The sequence below is a fragment of the Limanda limanda genome, chromosome 10 (assembly GCF_963576545.1).
Source record: "Limanda limanda chromosome 10, fLimLim1.1, whole genome shotgun sequence".
Classification (NCBI taxonomy): Eukaryota; Metazoa; Chordata; class Actinopteri; order Pleuronectiformes; family Pleuronectidae; genus Limanda; species Limanda limanda.
Window position 1 is genome coordinate 19231764 of NC_083645.1, and position 22573 is coordinate 19254336.

At 41.3% G+C, this 22573-nt stretch overlaps 2 protein-coding genes across 2 annotated transcripts; both read right to left on the reverse strand.

Annotated features, from left to right (window-relative positions):
- Positions 1 to 2578: 2578 nt before the first annotated feature.
- sash3 (SAM and SH3 domain containing 3) lies at positions 2579 to 9714 on the reverse strand. Its single transcript, XM_061079799.1, has 8 exons — positions 9572 to 9714; positions 7980 to 8075; positions 6353 to 6487; positions 5221 to 5353; positions 4952 to 5109; positions 4351 to 4563; positions 4127 to 4271; positions 2579 to 3404 (listed from the first exon to the last, which is right to left on the reverse strand). The coding sequence occupies exons 1-8, from the start codon at positions 9629 to 9631 to the stop codon at positions 2992 to 2994; spliced, it is 1353 nt and encodes a 450-aa protein (XP_060935782.1). The 5' UTR covers positions 9632 to 9714; the 3' UTR covers positions 2579 to 2991.
- A 1629-nt stretch (positions 9715 to 11343) lies between these two features.
- Positions 11344 to 22343, reverse strand: xpnpep2 (X-prolyl aminopeptidase (aminopeptidase P) 2, membrane-bound). The gene is made up of 21 exons (XM_061080120.1): positions 22295 to 22343; positions 21663 to 21737; positions 21121 to 21215; positions 20964 to 21027; positions 20155 to 20259; positions 19435 to 19521; positions 19128 to 19271; positions 18127 to 18228; positions 17143 to 17224; positions 16785 to 16986; positions 16585 to 16674; positions 15775 to 15884; positions 15517 to 15594; positions 14204 to 14275; positions 14025 to 14085; positions 13649 to 13718; positions 13384 to 13488; positions 13058 to 13117; positions 12876 to 12952; positions 12693 to 12782; positions 11344 to 11583 (listed from the first exon to the last, which is right to left on the reverse strand). Exons 1-21 carry the CDS (start codon positions 22341 to 22343, stop codon positions 11383 to 11385), a joined length of 2019 nt encoding a protein of 672 aa, XP_060936103.1. The 3' UTR covers positions 11344 to 11382.
- Positions 22344 to 22573: the final 230 nt, after the last annotated feature.

Genomic DNA, 22573 nt, shown 5'->3' on the forward strand with positions numbered 1-22573 from the left:
ATGATTTTAGCAGATAGCGAGAGTTTGTCTTATAGTGATTGTGTTTATATGCAAGACAGAGTTGGTGTTTGTGAAATATACCTGTGTAGAAATGCTAGTGTGTTCATCGGCGTCGTGTGGGACTGTGAAACCTGCCCGGGAGGATTTATGATCAGAGCCCCGGTCACAAGTCCTCCTCAATCTCCTGAAGAATTAACTCCAGACATACGAGCGAGGAAGAAGCATTTAGAGAAGAAGGGATCGTCGGCAGCTGTAGGATTTTTCATGGAGCCGTTTGAAGCTCATGACTGATAGTAGATACTTATATAAAAAAAATGATTATAGGTCTGAAAGTAACATGTCTTTCATTACTGATTCCTCTGTGGATGGTTTTCTTGATGAAATGAATGTTTGCTCTGTATAATGGTGAAATAATAGTGAATGTCCAACCCCCAAAATAAATTTTATTATGAGAAAATAAGTAAATACTCACAGTTAGAAAAAAACAAGCTGGAAGTACATTTTGTAAAAAGAATTTTGTTGGAAAATCGCTAAACAAACAATTGATCATTAGAATTCTTGTCGATACATTTTCTGTTGATAATCAACTCACTCTTCCAGCTCTAGATTCTTCCTTTTATTTATTTGTGTTGTCTTTTAGGAGGGATGGGTGACGTGACCACTGGGAGATGCTGTAACGTCTGTGGCAGTATTGTTTCTGTGAAGTAAAGAAATGTAATTACTGAATTTTTTTTTTTCCCTCCAGAAATCAAAAAGAAAAAAACCAAGAGCACTTTGGTAGATTTATCATCGAAGGTGTTTGAGGACTGTTTGTATCGATGGCTTTGTGTCGCTGTCACCGAGAACAAGAATGTATGTGACCGATAAAAGAAGGGACGTTTGTGTTGAAGCAGATTTTAAAGGGAAAGTTGAACTTGTTTTATTTTTAGCAGTGACTCCTGTGTTGAAACGACCTGACCTGGGATCAGACCTGAACCAAGCTCTGGTCCGTGTGTCACATCGTGTAAACAGATCCAGAACGAGCTCTTATTTATGTTCACTTTTAGTATCAACACTGTGATTCGACGTGTTTCATTTGATTTACTTCACTTCTTTTTACATGATCAATGTGTCTGGTAAATAAACAATATTGTCTTATTATTATTTGTCAAATTATATTTTATTGTTTGATTCCCTGTGTTGCTCTGTTCTCTCAGTTTATCCACTACTATCAGATGCAGTGTATGTGAGTATGATTGTGCGACTGGATGAGACACAAACAATTTTACAAGGACGATTGAACTGATTTTATTGGAACTCTGGTAGGACGGGGTTTCGGCCACAGAACAACCATAAACCTTTTATGGTTGTGGATTTGATTAAGGCAGCAGATGCAGGCATTTTCATTTTTGTGAATCTCTCCATAAATGATGCATGGATCTTAATCTGGCACATTTAGGGGACTGGTGTTTATGAGTGTGTACGATCTGCTGGAGCCTGATTAAATTCAATGGGACTGTTGGGCCTCGGTGGAAGTTCTTTACTGTAATAGATCTGTAATACTGGGAGGAGGCGTCTTGTGAAAGAAGAAGAAACATCTAGATGAAAACAATATTCCTGACACGTCTTCATCGGTTATTTGGTGAATCGCTTGCTTTTTAGCCATCATATCTGTGTGACCACCACTTCCTGGATAATATTAATATTTAATATGAAATAGATATGTATAAGTTAGTGTTTATAACTGGAAACCTACCCTCTATCTTTTTTAAACATTGCAGAACAATTGAGTGTTATCTGTTTGAAACCACAGTGTTTGTATGATATGAAGATTTTACTCAACGAGGTACAAAGACTGACTTTCTGCAGCCAGCATCTCATAATCTGTCATTAGATAAACGTTTTAAGATGTTAATAAGAATGCATCCCATCGTCCTGAGGTGGAGCCCTGAGGGAGTTCAGTGTGTAGGATTTAGTGACATCTAGCGGTGAACAGGGATATTACAGCCAATCGATTTTTGCCTTGCCTTGACCTCCTCTTCCCATCATGGAGGAGAAACCTTAGAGGCATTCAGATAATGACCAGGCACTAAAAGGCCCAATGGAACATAGAGGCCTCTGTGGAGGAGGTCCTGCTCCTGTTGTAGATAAAAAGACTTGTTCTAAGGTCATGGAAACACAATGATATCTGACAGTAGTTCTCTAACTCCTGAGTGCTGAGGCTTTAGAGCAGCGAACATAACTGAACAGATCAAATCCATGGACACTCCTGATTGTTACAACACATACTGTAAAGTCTAGTATAATAAGTATAATACAAAGTAAACTTTATTCTAAAACTTTGTAAATAGTAGCTTGACAAAATTATCTTGACTAAGGATTTGTTTCCTGGATTTTTCCAGAGCTTTCGAGCCCATCTTGAACTTCATAGGTGCTGATGAAGATGAGGAAAGGACCTTGAATAAAGATTTAGATAAAATACCTACTGTTATTTAATGAGTTATCATGTAGATAAGTAATTCAATTGGTTTAATTGTGTTTTTATGCCTGAGATGGAAAAACATCAAAAAGTAGCAACAAGAACGACACGGACATCACGTCACTTAATTATGTTTTATTCAAATTCTATTTACAGCATCTTCAGAAACGTCAGAGAAAATCACTGTAACGTCTCTGACAAAACTTAAACTGAACTCTCACGTTAATCAGAAAATATTTTACATTCATTACATTTACAGTCACTATGCAAACATGAGATAAGGACATAGGGAAGAGAAGAGAAATGGGGGATTTGTACCATTATAAACAGAAACTTCACACAATATAACAGAATGATAACAAAAAGACAAATTACAGTTTACTCAACATCAAACTGAGGAGAACAGAGTATTTCAATCTTCATCATCATGTTGCTCTCGTCAGTCCAACTCTGGTACAGTCACGTTGTTAAATCTCCATCAGAGTCTCAGAGAAGCAGGAATAAAACCAGTCGGAGTATTTTTCCATTTCGTCTCAACATCCTTCATCCAGGGTCAGCTCCTCCAGCTGCTCCTGAACCTCCTCAAGCTGCTCCTGAATCTCCTCCGCATGCTCCTGAACCTCCTCCAGCTGCTCCTGAACCTCCTCCAGCTGCTCCTGAACCTCCTCAAGCTGAACCTCCTCAAGCTGCTCCTGAACCTCCTCCGGATGCTCCTGAACCTCCTTCAGCTGCTCCTGAACCTCCTCCAGCTGCTCTGTCTGTTTCTCGTCTTCCTCCTGCTCGTGTTTCTCTCCTCCTTCATCGGTCTGCTCCTCTGATGCTTCACTCTGCAGCTCCTCCGCTCTCTTCACCTCCTCACGTCCACTCTCCAGGTTCTCCAAGATCTCGAAACAGCCCGAGTCCCTTGGTTCCTTGGCCTCCTCCTCTGCCTCCGACTCGTCCTCAGCTACATGGGACAAAGGCAATTATGTTTTAATACAGAGTGTCTCAATATAATCCCTTTGTAATTATGCTGGACTCCAACAGGCCTTTTAATCCTGGTCAGAGAAACTTTAAAGCAGATCTGTTTGGCCACTTGGGGGCAGCGGTTGTGAAATTGTCATATCCTCATATTTAAATGTGCCTTCAAGAGTAATAAATCCACGTCAGCTGCCCCCTGGGGGTCAGTCACTGTACTGATGGAATATGTAGGTGCAGAGATAGTCCTGACACGATAGAGGAAGGTAAACCACGAGCTGTTTTTAAAACACTGTATCTGTTGCTGCAAGAGAAAGTGTTAAAATCATGTTTAATGATTTGGACGAGAAACGAGCCGAGATACTAAGGCCGAGTCGAATTTCTCACAAGTGACCGAACTGCGAACTTTGAGTTTAAGGCTGCACAACTGAGCCATGAAATGATGTAGCTCATCTAATAATGGAGCTGAGGCAGAAAAATATGATGGTAGCATCATAAACTCCCCAGAAACACATTTCTACACAGACTGAAATCTGTATTGAGACCATTAGTGTCTCACTGACTTTCATAGGGATGTTTCCTCAAGATTTGATTGAAATGATATTGGATATTTTGATATTGTTTCCCAGCAGAGAAGCGTCATTGTGACAGATCCTGAGCTTTGCAGCTTCACAGTGTGTGAACCATAGACTGTAGATGGTGTGAACCTACAGTCTCTGAGCAGCTCGCTGGCACTCAGGATCTTGGAGCGCTGCTCTGGATCAGTGATGTTCAGCTCATTCAGGTGAGACTCCTTCAGTCCTGCAAAGTCCTCCAGACTCTGGAACCCGTGCATGGACAGTAAAGAACTCAGCTCCTGTGAGAGAAACACAAGTGTTAGACTGAGACACACAAACTGTCAGTTCTTCACTCTGTTATCAGACGGTGTCTCTCACCGTCAGGCCCATGCTGTCCAGCACCTCCTCCAGGGTTTTGGGTTTGGATCTGACTCGTTGGCTTTTGCTGCCGCAGCGTCTCCTCCTGACGGGGGGGCTCTCGTCAGGCAGGAGGTTGACGTAGATGAACTTGAAGGAGCCCATCTTGTTGTTGAGCTTCCCGGTCCAAGTCCCTACAGGGGGCTTCTCGATGATGTGGATGATGTCTCCTTTCTGTAAGAGATGAAATGATGCATGAACATCTCAGCTCAGATCAGGAGATATAAGGACACAGATGAAAGGACGGACTAAAAGAACACAAGAGCAACAATCCTTTAGCGAATCATGCTTTTTTTTTTGTTTAAAATCTGAACCATCATCTGTCCAGTTACTGTTCACAAAACTCAAAATACTGTGATGATGACATGCATGGAAACAAGTCACAAATAAACTTAGAGAAGCAGAAGACAGGATGACTAACTCCAAATATTTGAATACCAGTTAACTATGAATCACAGTGTCCCTTCTTGTCTCACTTGGTTTACAAGATCAAAGGGAAACATCACAGGGCAGAGGGACGAATCAGAGCTGATAAAGACGAGGAGCTTCCTCTTAGCCTCACCTGGAGTTTCAGCGACTCCATGTCGTACGGGCTGGGGGTGAAGTCAGTGTGAACCACAGCTCGACCACAGAAGGGTCCGGTGTAAGAGACGCCGCTCTCCTCCAGCCTCATGCTGTCCCTCTGACAGTATCCACTGTCCAGGCTCTGTCTGTCACTACCTGACCAGGACAGACAAAAGCATGGTTTACAACAGGGCTTCTCACACCCACAGGTTTCTGGATCAGTGTAGATGGGATGTCTGGTTCAAAGGGACACAGATGTTCACTCACTGCCTGAGAGCTGGCGGGAGATGGGACTGGGAAGGGTGTCCTCTGACCCCGAGGAGCAAACAGACGTCCTCTGTCCTGCGCTCAGAACCGGAAGCCAGTCAGAGATGGGAGACGTCTCCTCTCCAAACTCTCCCTGGTGAACAGAGAGGGTCAGAAGTTTTATTGATTCACCCTCATTTCACTCAGTGGAAGTTTATCACAGCGGGAAAAGCAACAGCAAACTCAGATATAAAGTAATAACAAAAAAAAAATTAATGAAGAAAATAAGCTTATTATTCTATTATTTATAAATTGTTGATAAAAGAAAAATACTAAATCCTTCATAACAAAGCTTCCTTTCTTTTTGTATATAATCACAGTTTTTTGTCTGAATTTAAATTCTCTCTATCCGGTCAGTGGTGAATGGGGGCAACAAGGTCACACCAGGAGAGCAACAATCTAAAACTAGCTTATAATAATTAACTAGCAATAATTCAGGTTCAATATCTAAATGTAGTAATAAGTAAAAGTAGCAACATTCTGTGAGAATATTCCAATGTAAATAAAAGTACTGCACTGAAAATGATACTTGAGTAAAATCAGAGTACTGAAAAATGATCAATACAGAAAATACCCCTGTGTGTGCTATATTATTAAATTATTTATTATTAGAGTTGCTAATGCTCTAATGTGTAAGTTGGTCAAGGTGGAGATAAGTTATTCGATATGTTGTTGGTTAGTTGCATCTGTCATTTCTCATTGACTCTATTCTAAAATCCTGGTAAAGTAACTGGTAAATGAAGCCGTCAAATAGTTGTAGTGGAGTAAAAGTATAAAGTGGCATAAAACTGGAAATACTCATGTAAGCGGCTACATTTTGTACTAGTACTAGAGTTTTAGAGTAAATGTACATTTCCTGCTGCAGAGAATCACACAAAGGGAGTTTCCTGCCTTTGACTTGTCTCCACTTGTCTCCACTAGATGGAGACAAGTTTGATCTTCCTGCAAGAACAACATCACTATTCAAGTGTGTTTTAGTATCAGTAATAATCGTCCAGATATCTACTATAAAATGTGAAGGTTGCAAACGTATAAGTTTATATATATATATAAACGTTTACATGTCAATCAGGTAAATATTAAATATCCTCACCCCCTCCTCAGCCAGAGCCTTCTGCACCATCTTGGACGTCTTGCGGGTCATCGTGCGCGAGATGACGTTTCGCCATTTCTTCCCCAGTTTGCTGCCGCTCTTCACGGCTTCCTCTGGTGGAAAATCCTCTGTGACCTGGGAGCAGAATACAGAAGAAAAAAACTATTCGAATAGCTTGTTGACAAATACAGACAAAGTACAGTTTTTTTTCTCAGTAAAGTTTGTGAGAATTTAAAAAGAAAATACCAGAACTGTGTCACTGACATACACTCAGTGTCGGTGGCTCACAGTGGCCTCGCTGTCTCTTCTCACACGAGAAAAACCTTTGTGGTCGTGAGGTTTGCATAAACAAACTGCTGAATCCCACACAGCCACATTTACAAATGCACAACACACACATATACACACACAACTACACACACCTGCACTTCTTTGTGGCTGCACAGTTTCTGAGAACGCTACCTTACATAACTCTGTCTGCAGGGTGCACGGCCCCGAGCTCCTTAATGGAAGCTAATGACGTTTTGAATTTTGCTATGAGGTAGTTGAAGTCTAGAAAATGTTTTGGTCAAAGGTCAAAAAGGAAATACAATAGAAAGGCTGTTACAACATAAACTCAGGAAGTGATTAAGTGTCGGCTGAACTCGACTTTAACTTCTACTAAAGAAACATTAGAGACACAAAACAGCTAGAGGTGAATTTACCAAAGCTGTTTTCTTCTGTGATTCTAATTCAGAATTCTGATCTGAAATCGTCTTGTCAAACCCGACGTTTTCAAGCTTTTTGTGAACTTGACGAATCTCACGTTTTCTTGATGAAGTAAAAATGATCCCTGAAACAGTTTGTATTTCAATTACAGTTTCAATGTCCATGTTTATTTATTAAATATAAACATACGTGTGATTGATGTTTATATTTATGTAAACGTTTTACTTTATTTAATCAAATCACTTTTAAGTGATTTGATTTATTCTCAGTAACTTAACATAGAAAACACTCTGTTAAATATGACCAGTGTAAAACTGTTACATGAACATTTAGTATGTAATGGAAATACACAGAAGGAGCTTTTTTTTGGAGTGGAGGGAGATGTCGTTTATTTTCAACATGCAGAAACTACAGTGACACACACACACACACACACACACACACACACACACACACACACACACACACACACACACTCACAGCTTCTGTCTGTCTGACTAAGAGGCTCTATGCTCGACTAACTAGCGCTGCAGGACATCCTGTCTGCCCGCTGCTGTCATCTGGCTCCTGTGCAACACTTCTCCTTCTTACTTCCTCTCCTCTTCTACATTTCTTGTCTCATTTGTCTGTCAACTTCCAGTCACGAAACGCACAGAACGTTACCGGGAAGTTATCAAAGTTCTGCAGATCAAAAAACAGTTTGAACACACATGTGCAGCGGGCTGTTAAATCAGGAAGCTGCTCCTGCTCGGCCTCTGTGCAACTCCAATTCATCTGGATGCAAAGTCGATTCAGGGCGGATGAGGGACAATGACATCAAATCAACTTCTACTGTAAAGACCGAGTTCCGTGCTGTGACTCATTGTGATTTTGTGTGTTTTAATGAGTCTGTTGAAGAGGATAAAGAAGTGCAGCTTACATTATCCTCCAGTACGAACTCCTTCTCCGACACAACAGGAGAGGTGGGCTTGTGCTTCATGAAGTCCTTGAAGCTGCTGGACCTCTGCAGGGTGAGCTGCAAACACACAGGGAACTGCGTTAGCTGGAAATCATAATTAAGCTCAGAGAAGTATAACAGGGCGAATGTGTTACAAGGAGGTACAAGATAGAACATCTTGGATCTCAAACAGTCGACAGTGAAAGGGCCTTGGGGCCCTCACCAGGAAAGTGTCACATCAGTTGGTTGTTGGCTGCAACAAGCAACTCGTCCTTATCTCCTCGGACGTGTGAACAGACTGAATGTGTTTATTTCTCAGAACAAGCAACTGCCCGTTTCTTCTAAACCGGTTATCACAGAAACACTCGTGAATCCTTCGTGTAGCTGCATCTGAAACATGTTTATCAATGTAGCTGAGCAGTTCAGTGGAAAACACAAAAGAAATGATGTTTGGTGACATGTGAGTTTGTTTTCACAAGACAGGAACATGTTTCTTGTCTGAATTTAAAAAAGGGACAAATGAGAATATGAAATATACTTTTCTGAGTTCGTGAGTTTGATTCAAGGCTCTAAGTAGTTATTATTTAATAATTGATATATCTACAGATTGTTTACTTGATTCATCAACACAAAAAAATGGAGATTTGCTTGGAAAATGACAAATTAACAACTTATCATGAAAATAGCTACATGTTCATAAGAATACAAACAATGAACTATTTCTATTTCAAGTTAAATCCTGGATCCTGCATCTGTACTACGTATATACATTGAAGTTAAATGCATCATTTTCACAAGTTTCAATAGTTTCTTGCAGCTCAGGTTTAAATTGTTAAAAAAATGTCTGCACGTCTCGAAGCTTGTTATGATCGTGGTTGATTCTTGATTCTGAAACCACAGGAAACGGGCAAAGCTTCAGCAGCTGCCAACAGCCAATCATTGCACACATGCAGGCAGATCTCGTGGCTGATGGTCTGTCTGTGACTCACCTGAAGAATCAAACCACCGGTGCAAACAACATCTAATAGGAAGCAGAAGCTTTGGTTAAATGTCAGGGTTTTTTTCTGCCTCCTTTAATAAACTCTAAGATAAATGATGTAACGCTGACTTCCTCCAGCCTTCATTATTATTTCTGAAAACCACACTTGGAGACGACCGCGGAGAACAAAGCTGGTGAGAAGCGTAATGAGGAGGTGTGAATCCAACCAGAGGAGACGTGGATGGAAACTAGAGGTGCCGGTGTCGGGCGTAGGAGGATAGGCTTCATGCTGGCAGCAGAAGCCACAAAGCCTTTTCTGACTCAAACTACATCTGCAGCAATGATTCATCCTCCAGATAGAGGAACCAAAAGAGCACAAAGGATAAGTGGAGGCTGGTTAAACTGCACATGAAACTCCTCAGTTTTAGACAAAAGATCCTCCAGGACTTTTTTGGAGCGTGTTTGTCTTGAGGTGACATTCTGATCTGTGACAGGTCCCTCTTCATAATCACAGATATTTACATTTATAAAAACCTGTCAAACTTCTCTTCCTCAAGTTTAAAAGAAAAAGAAAGTGATGAAACACTCAGCTCACCTTCTTCTTCGGCTGCACCTGCTCCTTCTCGGAGACGTTTGAAGGCTTTCGCCTCAACATCTTGCTCCGTGCTCGTCAGGTCTGTCAGGACTAACTGTTGGGAGGGAAATCTGCACCGGTGTTAATCGCTCCGAGTTTGTGTCGCTGTGCCAAGAGATTGAAAACACTCAGAGGAAGCTGCAGCCGAGCTGCACAAGCTGAGAGGAAGTCACATGTTCACACAGAGAACTGAAGAGGCAAACCCTTGTGTCGCTCAGGTTTACACACCCAGGGCATCGAGTTTGTGTTTTTCAGGCTCATGTGCAAGAAACTGAAGTTCACGGTGGGTCAAACCTGAAGTGACAGTAAACCTGTCACGTCTGATGGTCAAAAAGAAAGTGAACCACACTAGTTATTCATATTGTGAATAATCAGACTCTGATTGGTCATATTTAACACGTCCAGTCAGATAGAAGCTCCAAACGATCATGGATGACAAACCTCATGCTGCAGTGTCCCTCGGCTGGAACTAAAACAGCAACTAGAGCTCCAACCTCTGCTAATTCCACACCCCCCACTCATACACATCAGTTCTCTAGATTTCCCCCGAATTTTGGCATCAAGATTCACAAATGGTGAAAGGTGACAATGGAAACATTTTCCTGGGTCTGAACCTTTTTTCCGGTCAATGACAATAATTAAATGGTTTCTGTCTCGGCCTGATCTAGTTTCATGGAAATCTGTTTCCTCGCCTTTTTTTGCATAATCCCGCTGAGAAAGAAAGAAAGGAATAAACAAACAAACACACCAGCGTGGAGGTGATGTTTTCAGCTGCATGAACCTGAGAGAAGTTAATGAGTGGGATCCTCAGTCTGCTGACATGGAGCCATGAAGTGAGATGGGGGTGCATAGCTTAAGAGTGGAAGTGAAAGACCTCCAGAGACGACACATTTAGAAACTGAACTATGACAGGGCTGCAGGTGCAGCTTCAAGAAGCCATAACATCACAGAGGATGTGTAGACACGGACCGGTTTCAGACACACTTGAGTTGTGAGGTCTAACACACGCAGACTCTACAGACACTAATAGTTGAGGACATCATAGAAATGTCTGTGCTTATGTATCTACACTAAAGGAGAGAGGGAAGTCCAATGCTTGTTATTTTGGTGGGGTAGTAAACCACGTGAGAAGAAGATGCCCTACTTCAATTTCCTGTTATTTGAGAGGCAACAGTCTGGTGTGTCTGCAGCTCACGAAGCCGTGAAAACCATAAACAAAACGTAAGAAGACCTGAAACCAATAGGCAGCGGTGGAGACGTATTTAGATCCTCCACTCATGTAAAAGTATCAATACTTCACAGTAAAAAATACTCCATTACTCTACATTACATTATATTAATAATGTAAAAGTACTCATCGTGACATTTTAGCTTTAGTTTTTTAAATCAAAGCTGAGATGTAGACTTCCCTCAGTTAAAGTTCAGGTTATATCAATGGTGTTAAATAATTATTAGCCCAACACACTTCTCTGTTTAAAATAGTCTCACTTTAATAAAAGAGAAATGAAATGAGCTGGTCAGACAAATGTCCAGTTTAAAAACCAAAAAACTAAAACATAAAAAATCACACAAAAGCTCACTTTTAAATCTTGAACGTGACAATATCAGAAATTTATTCATAGAGTTAAATTATTAAACAAACATCTTTTTAATTAAAAAAATCTACATGGCAGTGCATCTCTCAACCTGGCATAGCTGCTTAATAGAGACTGCATAGCAGGGTAACGTCAGTGTGCAAGTCTGCAGAGGATGGAGTGAGCGTTAGAAGATGCTCAGGTGAAGCTGTGGAGGAGAGCGACGGCCAGAGAGATGAGCGTCAGCGAGGAGGAGCAGACGGACGCAGACGAGCCGGATGCGGTGAAGGGCTCGGTGCTTCTCAGCATCCAGTCCTTCTCTTCATGGAGCTTCTGTCGGTCCAGCTCAGGACCCAGCAGCCTCCGGATCGTCTCGTAGTAGTTGTTCAGCCACTGAAGCTGGAGACACAAAGAAGAACTCTGGATGAAAGATTTACTCTGCTGACGTGTAGAGACACAGAGCAGCTTTGTTTAATAACATCGATGAATTGAGTGAAAACACTGGATAACAAGCAAAAACAGCACAAAATAATCCAGATTTATCTGAAGTTATATAAACGTGAATACATGAAATATGGTGTTGGACAGGGATCAACCCTCGGATCACTTGTGTTCTACATTCTGAAGTCCTGATTGTTTACTTGAACAACAAAAATCATTGTGTTGTATGGCTCTGCTAAACACAGCAGTTCAGTCTACATGCATGTTCTGTCAGATTCATACAAGGTCACCATGACCAAAAAAATCAAATCCGTTTATCCTTTAATCCAAGTTAACGTTTGTAATCAATTTGGAGATATTCCCTCCATGTGCTCCTCAGATTTGGTGTTCATAAGAATGGGAAAGACAGACAGACTGATGGATGGACAACCTGAAAACATAGTGCCAACATGAGTGCCAAAAACAAGAAGCAAGAATACTCAAAAGTACAGGTTCTGCATTCAAACTCCCACTATAACTTACAGTTATTCAGTTTTCTTCAATAATGATGAAATGTACATGTACTCATTAAACAGGAAGGGGAAATACTTCAAAACCAAAACCCTCAAACCAGTTGGTTGATGTTCACTAAATTAACTGAAGTTAAAAAAAACAACATTTTTTTAGCCCAAAGATGACACAGTTCCTCCTTGTTTCAGAAAAAGACCTTTTTTCTTTACTGTTCCATGATCTTACCAAAAATATCTTTCTCTTCCGATTAACAGGAACAAAAGTGCAGATGTAAAACCTCACACGTGGTTTTGTTTTCATCTCTGAGCTGCAGAGAAGCTACAGTGTCATGTTAAAGGGGAAGTTTTAGAAGAGGAAACCTGCTCTTAAGGCAGGAAGTAACATTTTATAAAAAGAGTCATTTATACAAATTAGAAGAGTTTTATAACTGCAGAAGAAAACTTATGCTTATATAATTAGTCCGATTTTTAAGTAACTCTTTTAAAAATAATTGAATTGCAGGTTTAGTAAGTTCTTAACAAACAGTTTTCTTCACATGAAGTGGACAATGGTCTTACCTGTTCTGAGCTGAGGAGAGACGTGTCGATGAGCTTCCTGTCGTATGGAACCAGTGACACAGTGTCAAAGGTCAGAAAGTTGTGACCATACTGAGGGGGAACAGAACACGTGGAGGCAGAGGTTATTCACAAAGAACTGATCTCAATCTGATGACGTTACATATTGTCATTAAATTCATCTGCCTTGGTTTGGGCGGGTACGACCACAGCAACGTCTTCGATTCGGATCCCGAAGTCGTTGTCCTTGTAATATCCAGGTTCTGAAAGAAAGCCGTAGACACTTTGGTGTTTAGCATTTGAGCCATGAAATGTGCATGTGAAGTTAATTCTCTTTACCATCATGGTATTGGTTTTTAAAGTCTCACCTATCGATGTGAACATTCCTGCTCTGAAGGGAATGTTGTTGCTCTGAAAACCCACCGGCCCTGCAGCAGAAAGATCACAATATCACATTTTTAAACTACGACTGAAGCATGTTGCATTCAACTAAGGAAAAACCAATTATTTTCTGAAGGAACAAGAATATTTTCTGATTTCATGGGGTCAAATACTTGAATGAGACTACTTTCTTACATCTTATAGGCTAAACAGTTGATTGGTCAATAAAGAAGTTACTGCTAAATACAGTAATCTGAGTAAAACTGGAGGTTGTACAATCTGAAGATCCTATAAAAGGTAAAAGGAGCCGTACACTCATGAACTCCAAAGTAGTTTCCAACACCGTGACCTGTTCCGTGGCCGTAGTTCAGGCCCACTTCCCACAATGCCCGGCGGCCCAGCATCTCTATGTTCACGCCTGTTGAGGAACAAAACACAGAGATGCTCAAATCAAACATCCTGCTGCAGGCGCAGAGACAATGATGACAAGCGGAGAAACAGCGCCCTCTCGTGGTGAAACAGAGAAAAGTGTCAGAGTATAATTGTTAATTTCAATTTTAAGTGTTTTCCATCCCCACCTCTTGTCCCTGAGGGAAATATGGTTCGAGAAATCTCGATGTTTCCCATGAGCACTCGCGTGTAGGCCTCCTGCGAAGTGAGACAGGAGTGAGACTGTTTGAGAAACCTGAGTTTACACAATGCTGAGCTATAACTCAATACACTTTCTCACTGTATTTTTTATTAATTTCAATGCACAATTTGATGTCTGCTTGTTCTGTACAGTTTTATGTTAATGTTGATTTACTGCTCTAACACATAATGACGTCAGAGGATCATTAAAGTGCCAATTTATCATAAAAATTACGGCAGGAATGATGTGGATGATATTTCACAAAGAAAATGTAAATATCTTTTCACAGATTCACACTTTCATATTTTAATTGAAGCTGTTACCTTCTGCATGGGTGTAGGGGTTCCCCAGTGAACCGTCCGAGTGATGTCAGTGGTCCCATCTCTAGTGGACATAGTGTTTGTATAAGTATCAGTAGTGAGAGACAGGATGACTAATTTCACATGTGGGTGATAAGAAGTGAAACTGGAGAGAGAGTAGAAGCAGAGTGTGTTTCACTCACAGATACTGTCCTCCAGAGTCGACCAGATACATCTCATCTACTGTCAACCTCCTGCTGGTGTCTGCTGATGGGCTGCAACAAACAGGAAATGGTACCAGGACTATGAAAACCATGTCAGTCTTTGGGCTTAGCACTACAATACAGAACTGTGTCATCCCCATAAAGATGAACCCGAGAAAGTGGAGTGAGTGTGGAGGCAATTTCATTGATATATATTATAAAAAGTAAAGGTCCAAGGACAGAGCCTTGGGGTACCCCCTTGTCCATATCTAAAAAAAGTGATGTTATTTTGCCCACCTTTACACATTGGGAGCAACCAGAGAGATAACTCTTAAACCACTGTAGGCTCAAATGATCAAAGCCGATAAGTGATAATTTGTTTAAAAGCAGATGGTGGTCAAGCGTGTCAAAGACCTTTGAGAGGTCCACAAATAGTGCGGCACAATGTTGCTTATTGTCCAGCGCAGTAATGACATCATTGACCACAAGGGAGGCTGCAGAAATAGTGCTATGTCGGGCTCTAAAACCTGATTGAGATGGACTCAAGAAAGACGATAGTGATAAAAATGATTTTAGCTGGGTATTAATAAAGGATTCAAGAATTTTTGAGAGACATGATAATTTTGAAATTGGCCTGTAGTTGTTCATATTATTCGTGCTACCACCCTTGTGCAGTGGGAGAACCTGGGCTGTTTTCCAGGTTGAAGGGATAACACCAGTCGTTATGGAGAGATTGAAGATGTAAGTAATATATTCAAAAATTACAGTAGCTGAGGTTTTCAGAAAGAAAGGGTCAAGCTTGTCGTCACCGGTCGTTTTCTTTGGATCAATTTTGATCAGGGCATTGCAGACCTGAACTGAGTCTAATGTTGTCAGACTAAAGCTGCTTTCTGAAAGTGGAACTGGCAAAGCGGGGGGTGTGCAGGGATCTGCTTGAAGATCAGTAGTATGCACAGTATTATCTAAAAGGTGCCCAGCTGCAGCAAAATGTCTGTTAAAAGCAGAGCAGATGTCAGAGGGTTCAGTTAAAACAGTGGAGTCTGCTAAAATGCTAGCAGGCAGGCATGAACTGCGCTCTCCTTTTAGACTTTTAACTACTTTCCAGAAATCACCTGGTCTATTGGACGATTCAGTGAATTTAAAAATCGGCTTTCCCTCTCCTGACTGCTGATGTGCATTTATTTAGCAAGTGTCTAAATTTAAGCCGAGTTGGTATGGTCATTTGTCTGCCTTGCTAAATTCCATGCCTTGTTCCTATGAAAGAATGATAGAAGATAAGTCACCATAATTAAAAGACCACAAGTTCATCTTACCTGTAATGGGCCAGAGCAGCGTTGGGTCCACTTGCTGAGATGGTGTCAAAGCTTGGGCCTCTGCTGTCCTTCTGTTTGCTGTAATGATTTTTACATTAGCTGTGAAAACTTGTTGAACTGTTCTATCCTATGTCTGGATTTCATGTTGTTCATTTCAATTACTGGACATCTGTCTGAGTTTGAACCTCAGGGTCTTTACAGCTGTGTGCTCTCTCTGGGCTCTTGATCAATCAGTCAGTGTTTGCCCTCGGCGCTCACCTGCGACACTTGTTGACGTAATCTGCAGCCGTCACCTCGGTCTCCTTCCCCTCGGGCACAGCCTTCTCCAGCCATATCAGCAGCTGGATGACTGCGACTGCATCCCTCACCTGCACAGCGCCGCAGTGACACACGGGATCAAACCTCACGTGTTACTAAGCTGTTCCGACGTCATTGGACAAGGTAATAAAAATAAATCAAGGCGAGTGCTCAGCTATCAGTGTTATCGGGGTCAGGGAGACCATTAACCTGTAATGATAATGGTCTCACTATAAAATTAAAAGCTTCATAAGTAACAACCACAATTGTGTCTTTATCAGTGATTATAAAGTGACTGTATGTGTATCATGGACTGTTTATAAAGATGGATGACGCGTCTCCACTTAGTCCAACTATCTACAAATTAAGCATACAAACATATTCCCGATGCGAACACTGCTTTTTTTCGCCAATGACATAATCTGGAGCCAGAATCTGAGCAGTAGTGTTTGAGAGATTGATCACAAGTCTGTCTCAGCTGTCAATCATGACGTTTCATCCCAGGTTTAGAGCAGCAATAACTTCAAGAACTACTTAAATGACAGAAACCATCTTCGAGTAAAATGTATTTGATGTGTACTTTGACATTGAGTTTGGTCCCATCTGCTAACATGGATGAGGCATGGTTTAATACCTTTACTGCAGCCAGCCACCAGGGGGCAATCAAGATGCTTTCGCTTCACTGTGTGTCATCCATCTTTAAATACAGTTTGATGTACATTGTGGTTTACTCATGTATAACCTGATTATGTCTGTGCACAGTTTACGTACGTGAGCGTCCCTCAGGATTTGCTGCTCAGTGTCATCTTTAACGGCTTTAGTCGTTAATACAGGAGAGTAGGAGGTTGTCATCAGTTTTTCCTAATTAATGCAGGGAAACAACATTAATTCAAACAATGATAATGATAATAATCATTAGATTGAAATATGGAGTGCGATTATACGATTTCATTTCTAAGATGCCTGCATACCTCTGGTGTGATGAGCTCATAAAGTGCATAGTTTGTGTACTCTGTGCCGATCCACACTTTAACTCCCGGCTGGGCCACAAACTTCTGTAAATGGTCTCGAACAGTGTCGTAGCTTTTCAGCTGCACACACATGGAGCCGTTACACGAGGCGTTCAGGTACAACTTCAACTCCTCCGTTACTCTCTCTGTGTGGAGGAAGAGCCTGGGAAGGGAGAGTACAAAAAGTCCTGATACTTAATATATAAAAATGTGATTATTGGTTTGTTTGTAGTGTTTGTGGTGGAAATTACAGCAAAAGAGACATAAGGGGAAATAAATATCTGATGTGTTTGCATATAAGCCCTGAGAAAGCACTTGCCAGATTTGATCCATTGTGAGCAGAGTGTAGGAGTAGAAAAAGGGATTGTATGGGATGTCGTTGCCACGCAGATTAAACAGCCCTAAAAAAAAAAAAGACACAAATACACAACAACACTGACTGTCAGTGGCAGCAGCAGCTCACAAATCCATTTACATCATCTGACAGATCCACCTGAGCACAGACACACAGCCTGTATCTTCTGTTAGTGTCGGATGTACGTGACTGTCTCTGAGCCCCCGACATTGGGAACAGATTTGTTAATTCTGAACTCAGGAGTCTGGAGCGGTCTGAGGCAGAGCAGTCTTCCTGTGTGGGTTATGAGGAGAATGCTTTTTGAATAATACACAGTTCATTTACCAGATGCTGAGCTGATTAGTCACACCGTGTCAATCCTGCATTTTTATCAGTTTATTACTAGTTATTTAAAAGTTTCAAGTTCGAATATTTTCATTATACCGTCTTGCTATGAGTACTGCCCGATTTTTTTATTTAGACACCCTTGTTTGTCTGAGAGTCTGTCAGACTCCTATACAGTATACTGGATATTCAGGCAGAGGCTTAAAGAGGCTATTCATTTCACATTTATTTAAAAACAGTATCCTATTCTGATAGCATCTTTTATTGTTATTTAGTTTTGAAAAAATTATTAGCTTCATTGATCTTACATCCATAATCGTCCAGATTCTTGTCAATACTGGTTTGCTGTTTGCATTATTGTTGTAATTGCATTGTTTAAAATTCTTCTTCATGTAGTTATCTAACTGGTCAAATGTAGGTCAGCAAATTTAGTTTAAGTTAATAAAAACCTTTATTCAATTGTCTTGAGGGCAATATTTAATTCTAATTCTGTTTTGGTGAAGAGCAACAGTAAAACAAATTCTAGAGTAGATGAAATATATTTGTATATCTCTCTTATAGATTAAAATAATTGCCTCTCCTATATCACTGACATTATTGACTGAAACCTACAGCGTTACTTACAGGCGGTTTCATCCAGCGCTGAGAGCAGAAGAGCTGTGGGCTGGTATGGATTGTCCCTCATCTGATTCCGTATGTGATCCACTTTCATCTGCCAAGACCTTTCTGCAAAAACACATATTTGATTTTCTTTGCATCCACAACCCAATAAACACTTCACATTCATTTGCATTCGAAACAGGCACAGGCCTCCTGACCTCTTGTGACACCTGGACCTGTGCCCTGTCAGCTGCTTGGTAATCAAGAGCTTCTGTATGAAGCAACTGTTCATATATCTTGTTTGAAAGTCATTGAGCTCAGTTAAAAAGACACAGAACCAAATCAAGTTAGATAAAAGATGCTAAAATGAGTCAGGTGATAATTCTCTGTGGATTTGTCACTTTGAACAACATCTTTACCAATTTTCCATAAAAAAATATTGATTAGTGCAGCTCATAGGATGTGATCAGCAGTGTTGTTGATGCTTCTGACTAAGTGAAGGCACATCAGTGCTTTTCCAGTAACTTCGCCTTTTTCTTTGACACTTCTATCATCTGAAAAACTGCTCACCTCTCCTCAGACTGACAGAGAAAGCTTTCCACGCCATGACACAGCATTTATAAAAGACTTTCTGAAACCCCTGTATGCTTTTTAAAAGATTGCTGTCAAATGTACACACACAAACACACACATTAAAACACACACACACGCACACTAACACACATAAACCATTAGGTTTATGATGCTCTTCGTTTGTTCCATTTGTCATAAAGAAAAATAAGGCTCATGGGCGTCCAGACAACTTCCTTATCTGGAGGCTCTTCCATTCTCTCAGTTTGTATTTGATCTGTCAACCAGACATGCAACATGAACCCGTGTTTATGGCTGTTTGTGGAGCCAATTATTGCCCTTTGTTCAGTTTGCAGGTATTTGTCAGCAAGATAAACGGCACCACAGACTGCAGTGTGTCTCTAAGTGTGCAGACACACTTAGAGACACACGCACATATAAGGAAGGAAACTCACGTATGACTCTGTCTGGCAGGCGCGTGAGTTTGTGAGGTGGAACGGGCGGTCTGGCTTCCCACACTTGGTCGACCAGGTTACCGGGGATTGACTTGAGGCTGCGATTGCTCGACTGCAGATTGATGTTGTAGTCCTCCTGTGTTTCTAATGGAGGAAATTGCAGATGATTACATTCAACAAAGCAAATCAATCACAAGTAAACAGTTTGTGTGGCGTCTGGCGGCTCCGCCAATAATTTTCCATCTACTTATGCAGTTTATTGATGTTAACCTGGACTGACAGCAGGGATTGGGGGAGAGAGACTCACTGAGGGAGAAGAGGAAGGGATCGAAGCCAATGTTGCCACCCGATGGAACCTCGGAGATGAGCCACTCGGCCATGTTCATGATGGACACTGGAGGAAATCACACATGACAGACTGGAATCATTACTGACTTTGGAGACAGCGACAGAATAAATCTAGTTGCCTACCTGCGGAGAATATATATATACAAATCACAGTGATATTCAAAATGTTTTTGTCAGTTAGAAATGTATTAAACACAAAATGGAGACAACAAAAATAACCAAAAGGTTAGACAGTATGACGATTTCCCAAAGATCACATAATATAGTTTCTATTGACGTGGTTGTTGTGTTTCAGAAAACAAATGATGAGTTATAGAAACATCTTACACAATAAATCACAACATAAATTACACAATCATTAATCACTTTCTGGTCACTATAAATACAAAAACAACCAACTAAGCAAGTCATAAAAGCTGAATTGCCTTTTGGAATACTAGAAAATCTGCTCTCTGTTAAGTTTTTCAAACAAATGTGTGAGCATCAGCATCACATATTCTGTTTCTGCAGGACAAAGCGTGCACTTATTTCAGTTTGTTCCTGAGCTATTTTTATCAATAATAGCTGCAGCATTTGTCAGGCTATTTTTAGCCCAGATCATCAAAACCATAAATCTTAGATTTGAATCTGTTTGCCCTGCGTTGTCATAACAAGAAGTCACAGTATCATTGCTCCTTACCATCTTTTTCCAGCACCCAGTTGCAGTCCATCTCTCTCTCCGCTTGAATCCAGTAGCGGCTGTCCGTCCACAGAGCGGCCTTGGTCTGAGTAACTACAGCAGTGCCTGGGGAGAGAGGCAGGACGGCAGCTGGGTTATGGAGAGCAGCAGTCAGAGGGAATTACAAACGACTATAAATGTCAGTGTTGACTTACAACAATGCGTGATGGGCCAGCTAATATTGAAAAATGTGTGCGTGAGGGTAGAGACTAAAAGGTTAAGAGGAGACAGCCAGGAGATAGCAAAGTGCCAATGTGTGGTGGATACATAATGAGTGTTTACATTATCATTCCACTGTTGTGCCCTCATATGAGATACATACACGTCAGTAACAGAATATGAGTAGATCTTCAAATCTAAATGAGACCTCCTTTATAGAGGCCCACGAAATGTGACTTATTTTCGTGGAGTTGGTTGCAAACAGCACATTACTGAGTTTTCATCTGTCGCCTCATCCCTTCATCCGTGCAACAGCTAAGCGAAGAAATATGCACGATCGTTAATTTAGCTAACCATCATTGCGTGAAAACAGATCTCATGATTTAATGGTCAAGATACCGTGCAAAAGGCGAGTGCAGAAGAATGAGAGGACGCAGCGATGCAGTGAGTCAAGGCAATGAAACCAATTGAACAAAGAGGTAGGTATGGGCTTCGTGGTGAGGATGTGTGATGAAAGTAGAGAAGCTGCATGGCCGTGGCACTCAGATGGGGGGGTTGAGTCACCGGGATAAGAAGGACGACAGACAGGGGGAGGCAGAAAAGGATTGTACCTGCGGAGCCTGTAAAACCGGTCATGAACGCCCTTCTAGCATCCCGTGGTGCGATATATTCACTCTGGCAGAGAAACAGAGTAGATTACAAACATGCACACGCACACACCCATGGTTTAGACACAGATGAATTAAATATGATGGACAGCAGCTGTACCAGGTGAGCATCAGTGCCAGGGATAATATACGCATTGATATTCAGGGGAAGCATTAGCGCTCGTAACTTCTGCAGTTGGAGGGTGGTATTCGAGCCTCGGTGGTACTGTAACACACATGCGCGCACACACACATACACACAGACACACACACATACACACACACACACACACACACACACACACACACACACACACACACACACACACACACACACACACACACACACACACACACACACACACACACACACACAAAGGGAGAGAGAGAGACACAGAGTGTGAAAAAGTCTTTCGTTTTAATTAAAACCGAAGCAACTGCTGAATCATCCCTTTCTGTATCTCTCACTGTAATCATTAACAGTGGAGCATGTGCACTAATCATTAACTCTAACTGTATAAAAACCATGCTAAATGTTAAATTAGAGGACAATACAGAGTGACTTCTCTGATGTCAACATTTTATAACTTGCTTTTTATTATTTTATGGATAAAGGCAATAACGACTGTCAATTATTGTCAAAGTCATAATGTTGTCATTGACAAGCTGGTCTCACCGGCGGGGACAGAGAGCAGTTCCTCTCAGTTCGCTCGTAACCAGCAGCACCAGCAGAGTCTCCTGAAATGACAAACACACAGCGGTAAAAGACATTGGGAAGTAACACAAAGTGGTGAGAGAGCCGGAGCTACACAAGCACAGCTTTACAACAGTGTAAACTTAAGCTCCACGTTTAGCCACAGTTACAGTCGGAGCAATCTGTGGACAAAAACATCCAGCCGGTCAAAGTTAAAAAAGGACCAATTAACTTGTGTAGCCCAATAAGAGTCACCTGATGATCTGTTAAACATAGAATAAAGGGAAGAGGACAAACAGATCACATGTCGTCCTGCAAGACACATTTTCTGCAGAGAAATCCTGATTAGTTAAACTAAAGGCACGCAGAGAACAGATGGCAATTTCTTATGCCCACTTTGCAAGTGTTTTCATGAGACAGCATGACACAGTTTTTTAAGTACACACTATAAAACTGGTTGTTATTGCAAAGCAGATTCACAGAACAGGATACAGGATACAAAAATCCTAATAAAAAATAATTTCACACAAAATCCTAATTAGACATATCAAAGATCAGAGCAGCTGAATCAAATTCTTCAGGATAAAGAGGAACTTCTTACCTGCCAGCGCTGCCACACACAGAGCCAGCAGCCAGCCGCAGGACGGCATCTTGGCGTCAGGAACAGATTCACACTCTCAGAGCGGCTACAGAGCAGGTGCCCCGATGTGTATGCAGCGTATGTGAGAAAGTGTTTGTGGGTGTCTGGTGAGAAATTGCGTGTGGGAGTCTGCTCGTAAGTACCACTGTCCTCTCTCTCTCTCTCTCTTTATCTCTTTCCCTCTACCTCTCCCCCTCTCTCTCTCCCTCTCCTCCTCCTCCACCACCACTCACTATCTCC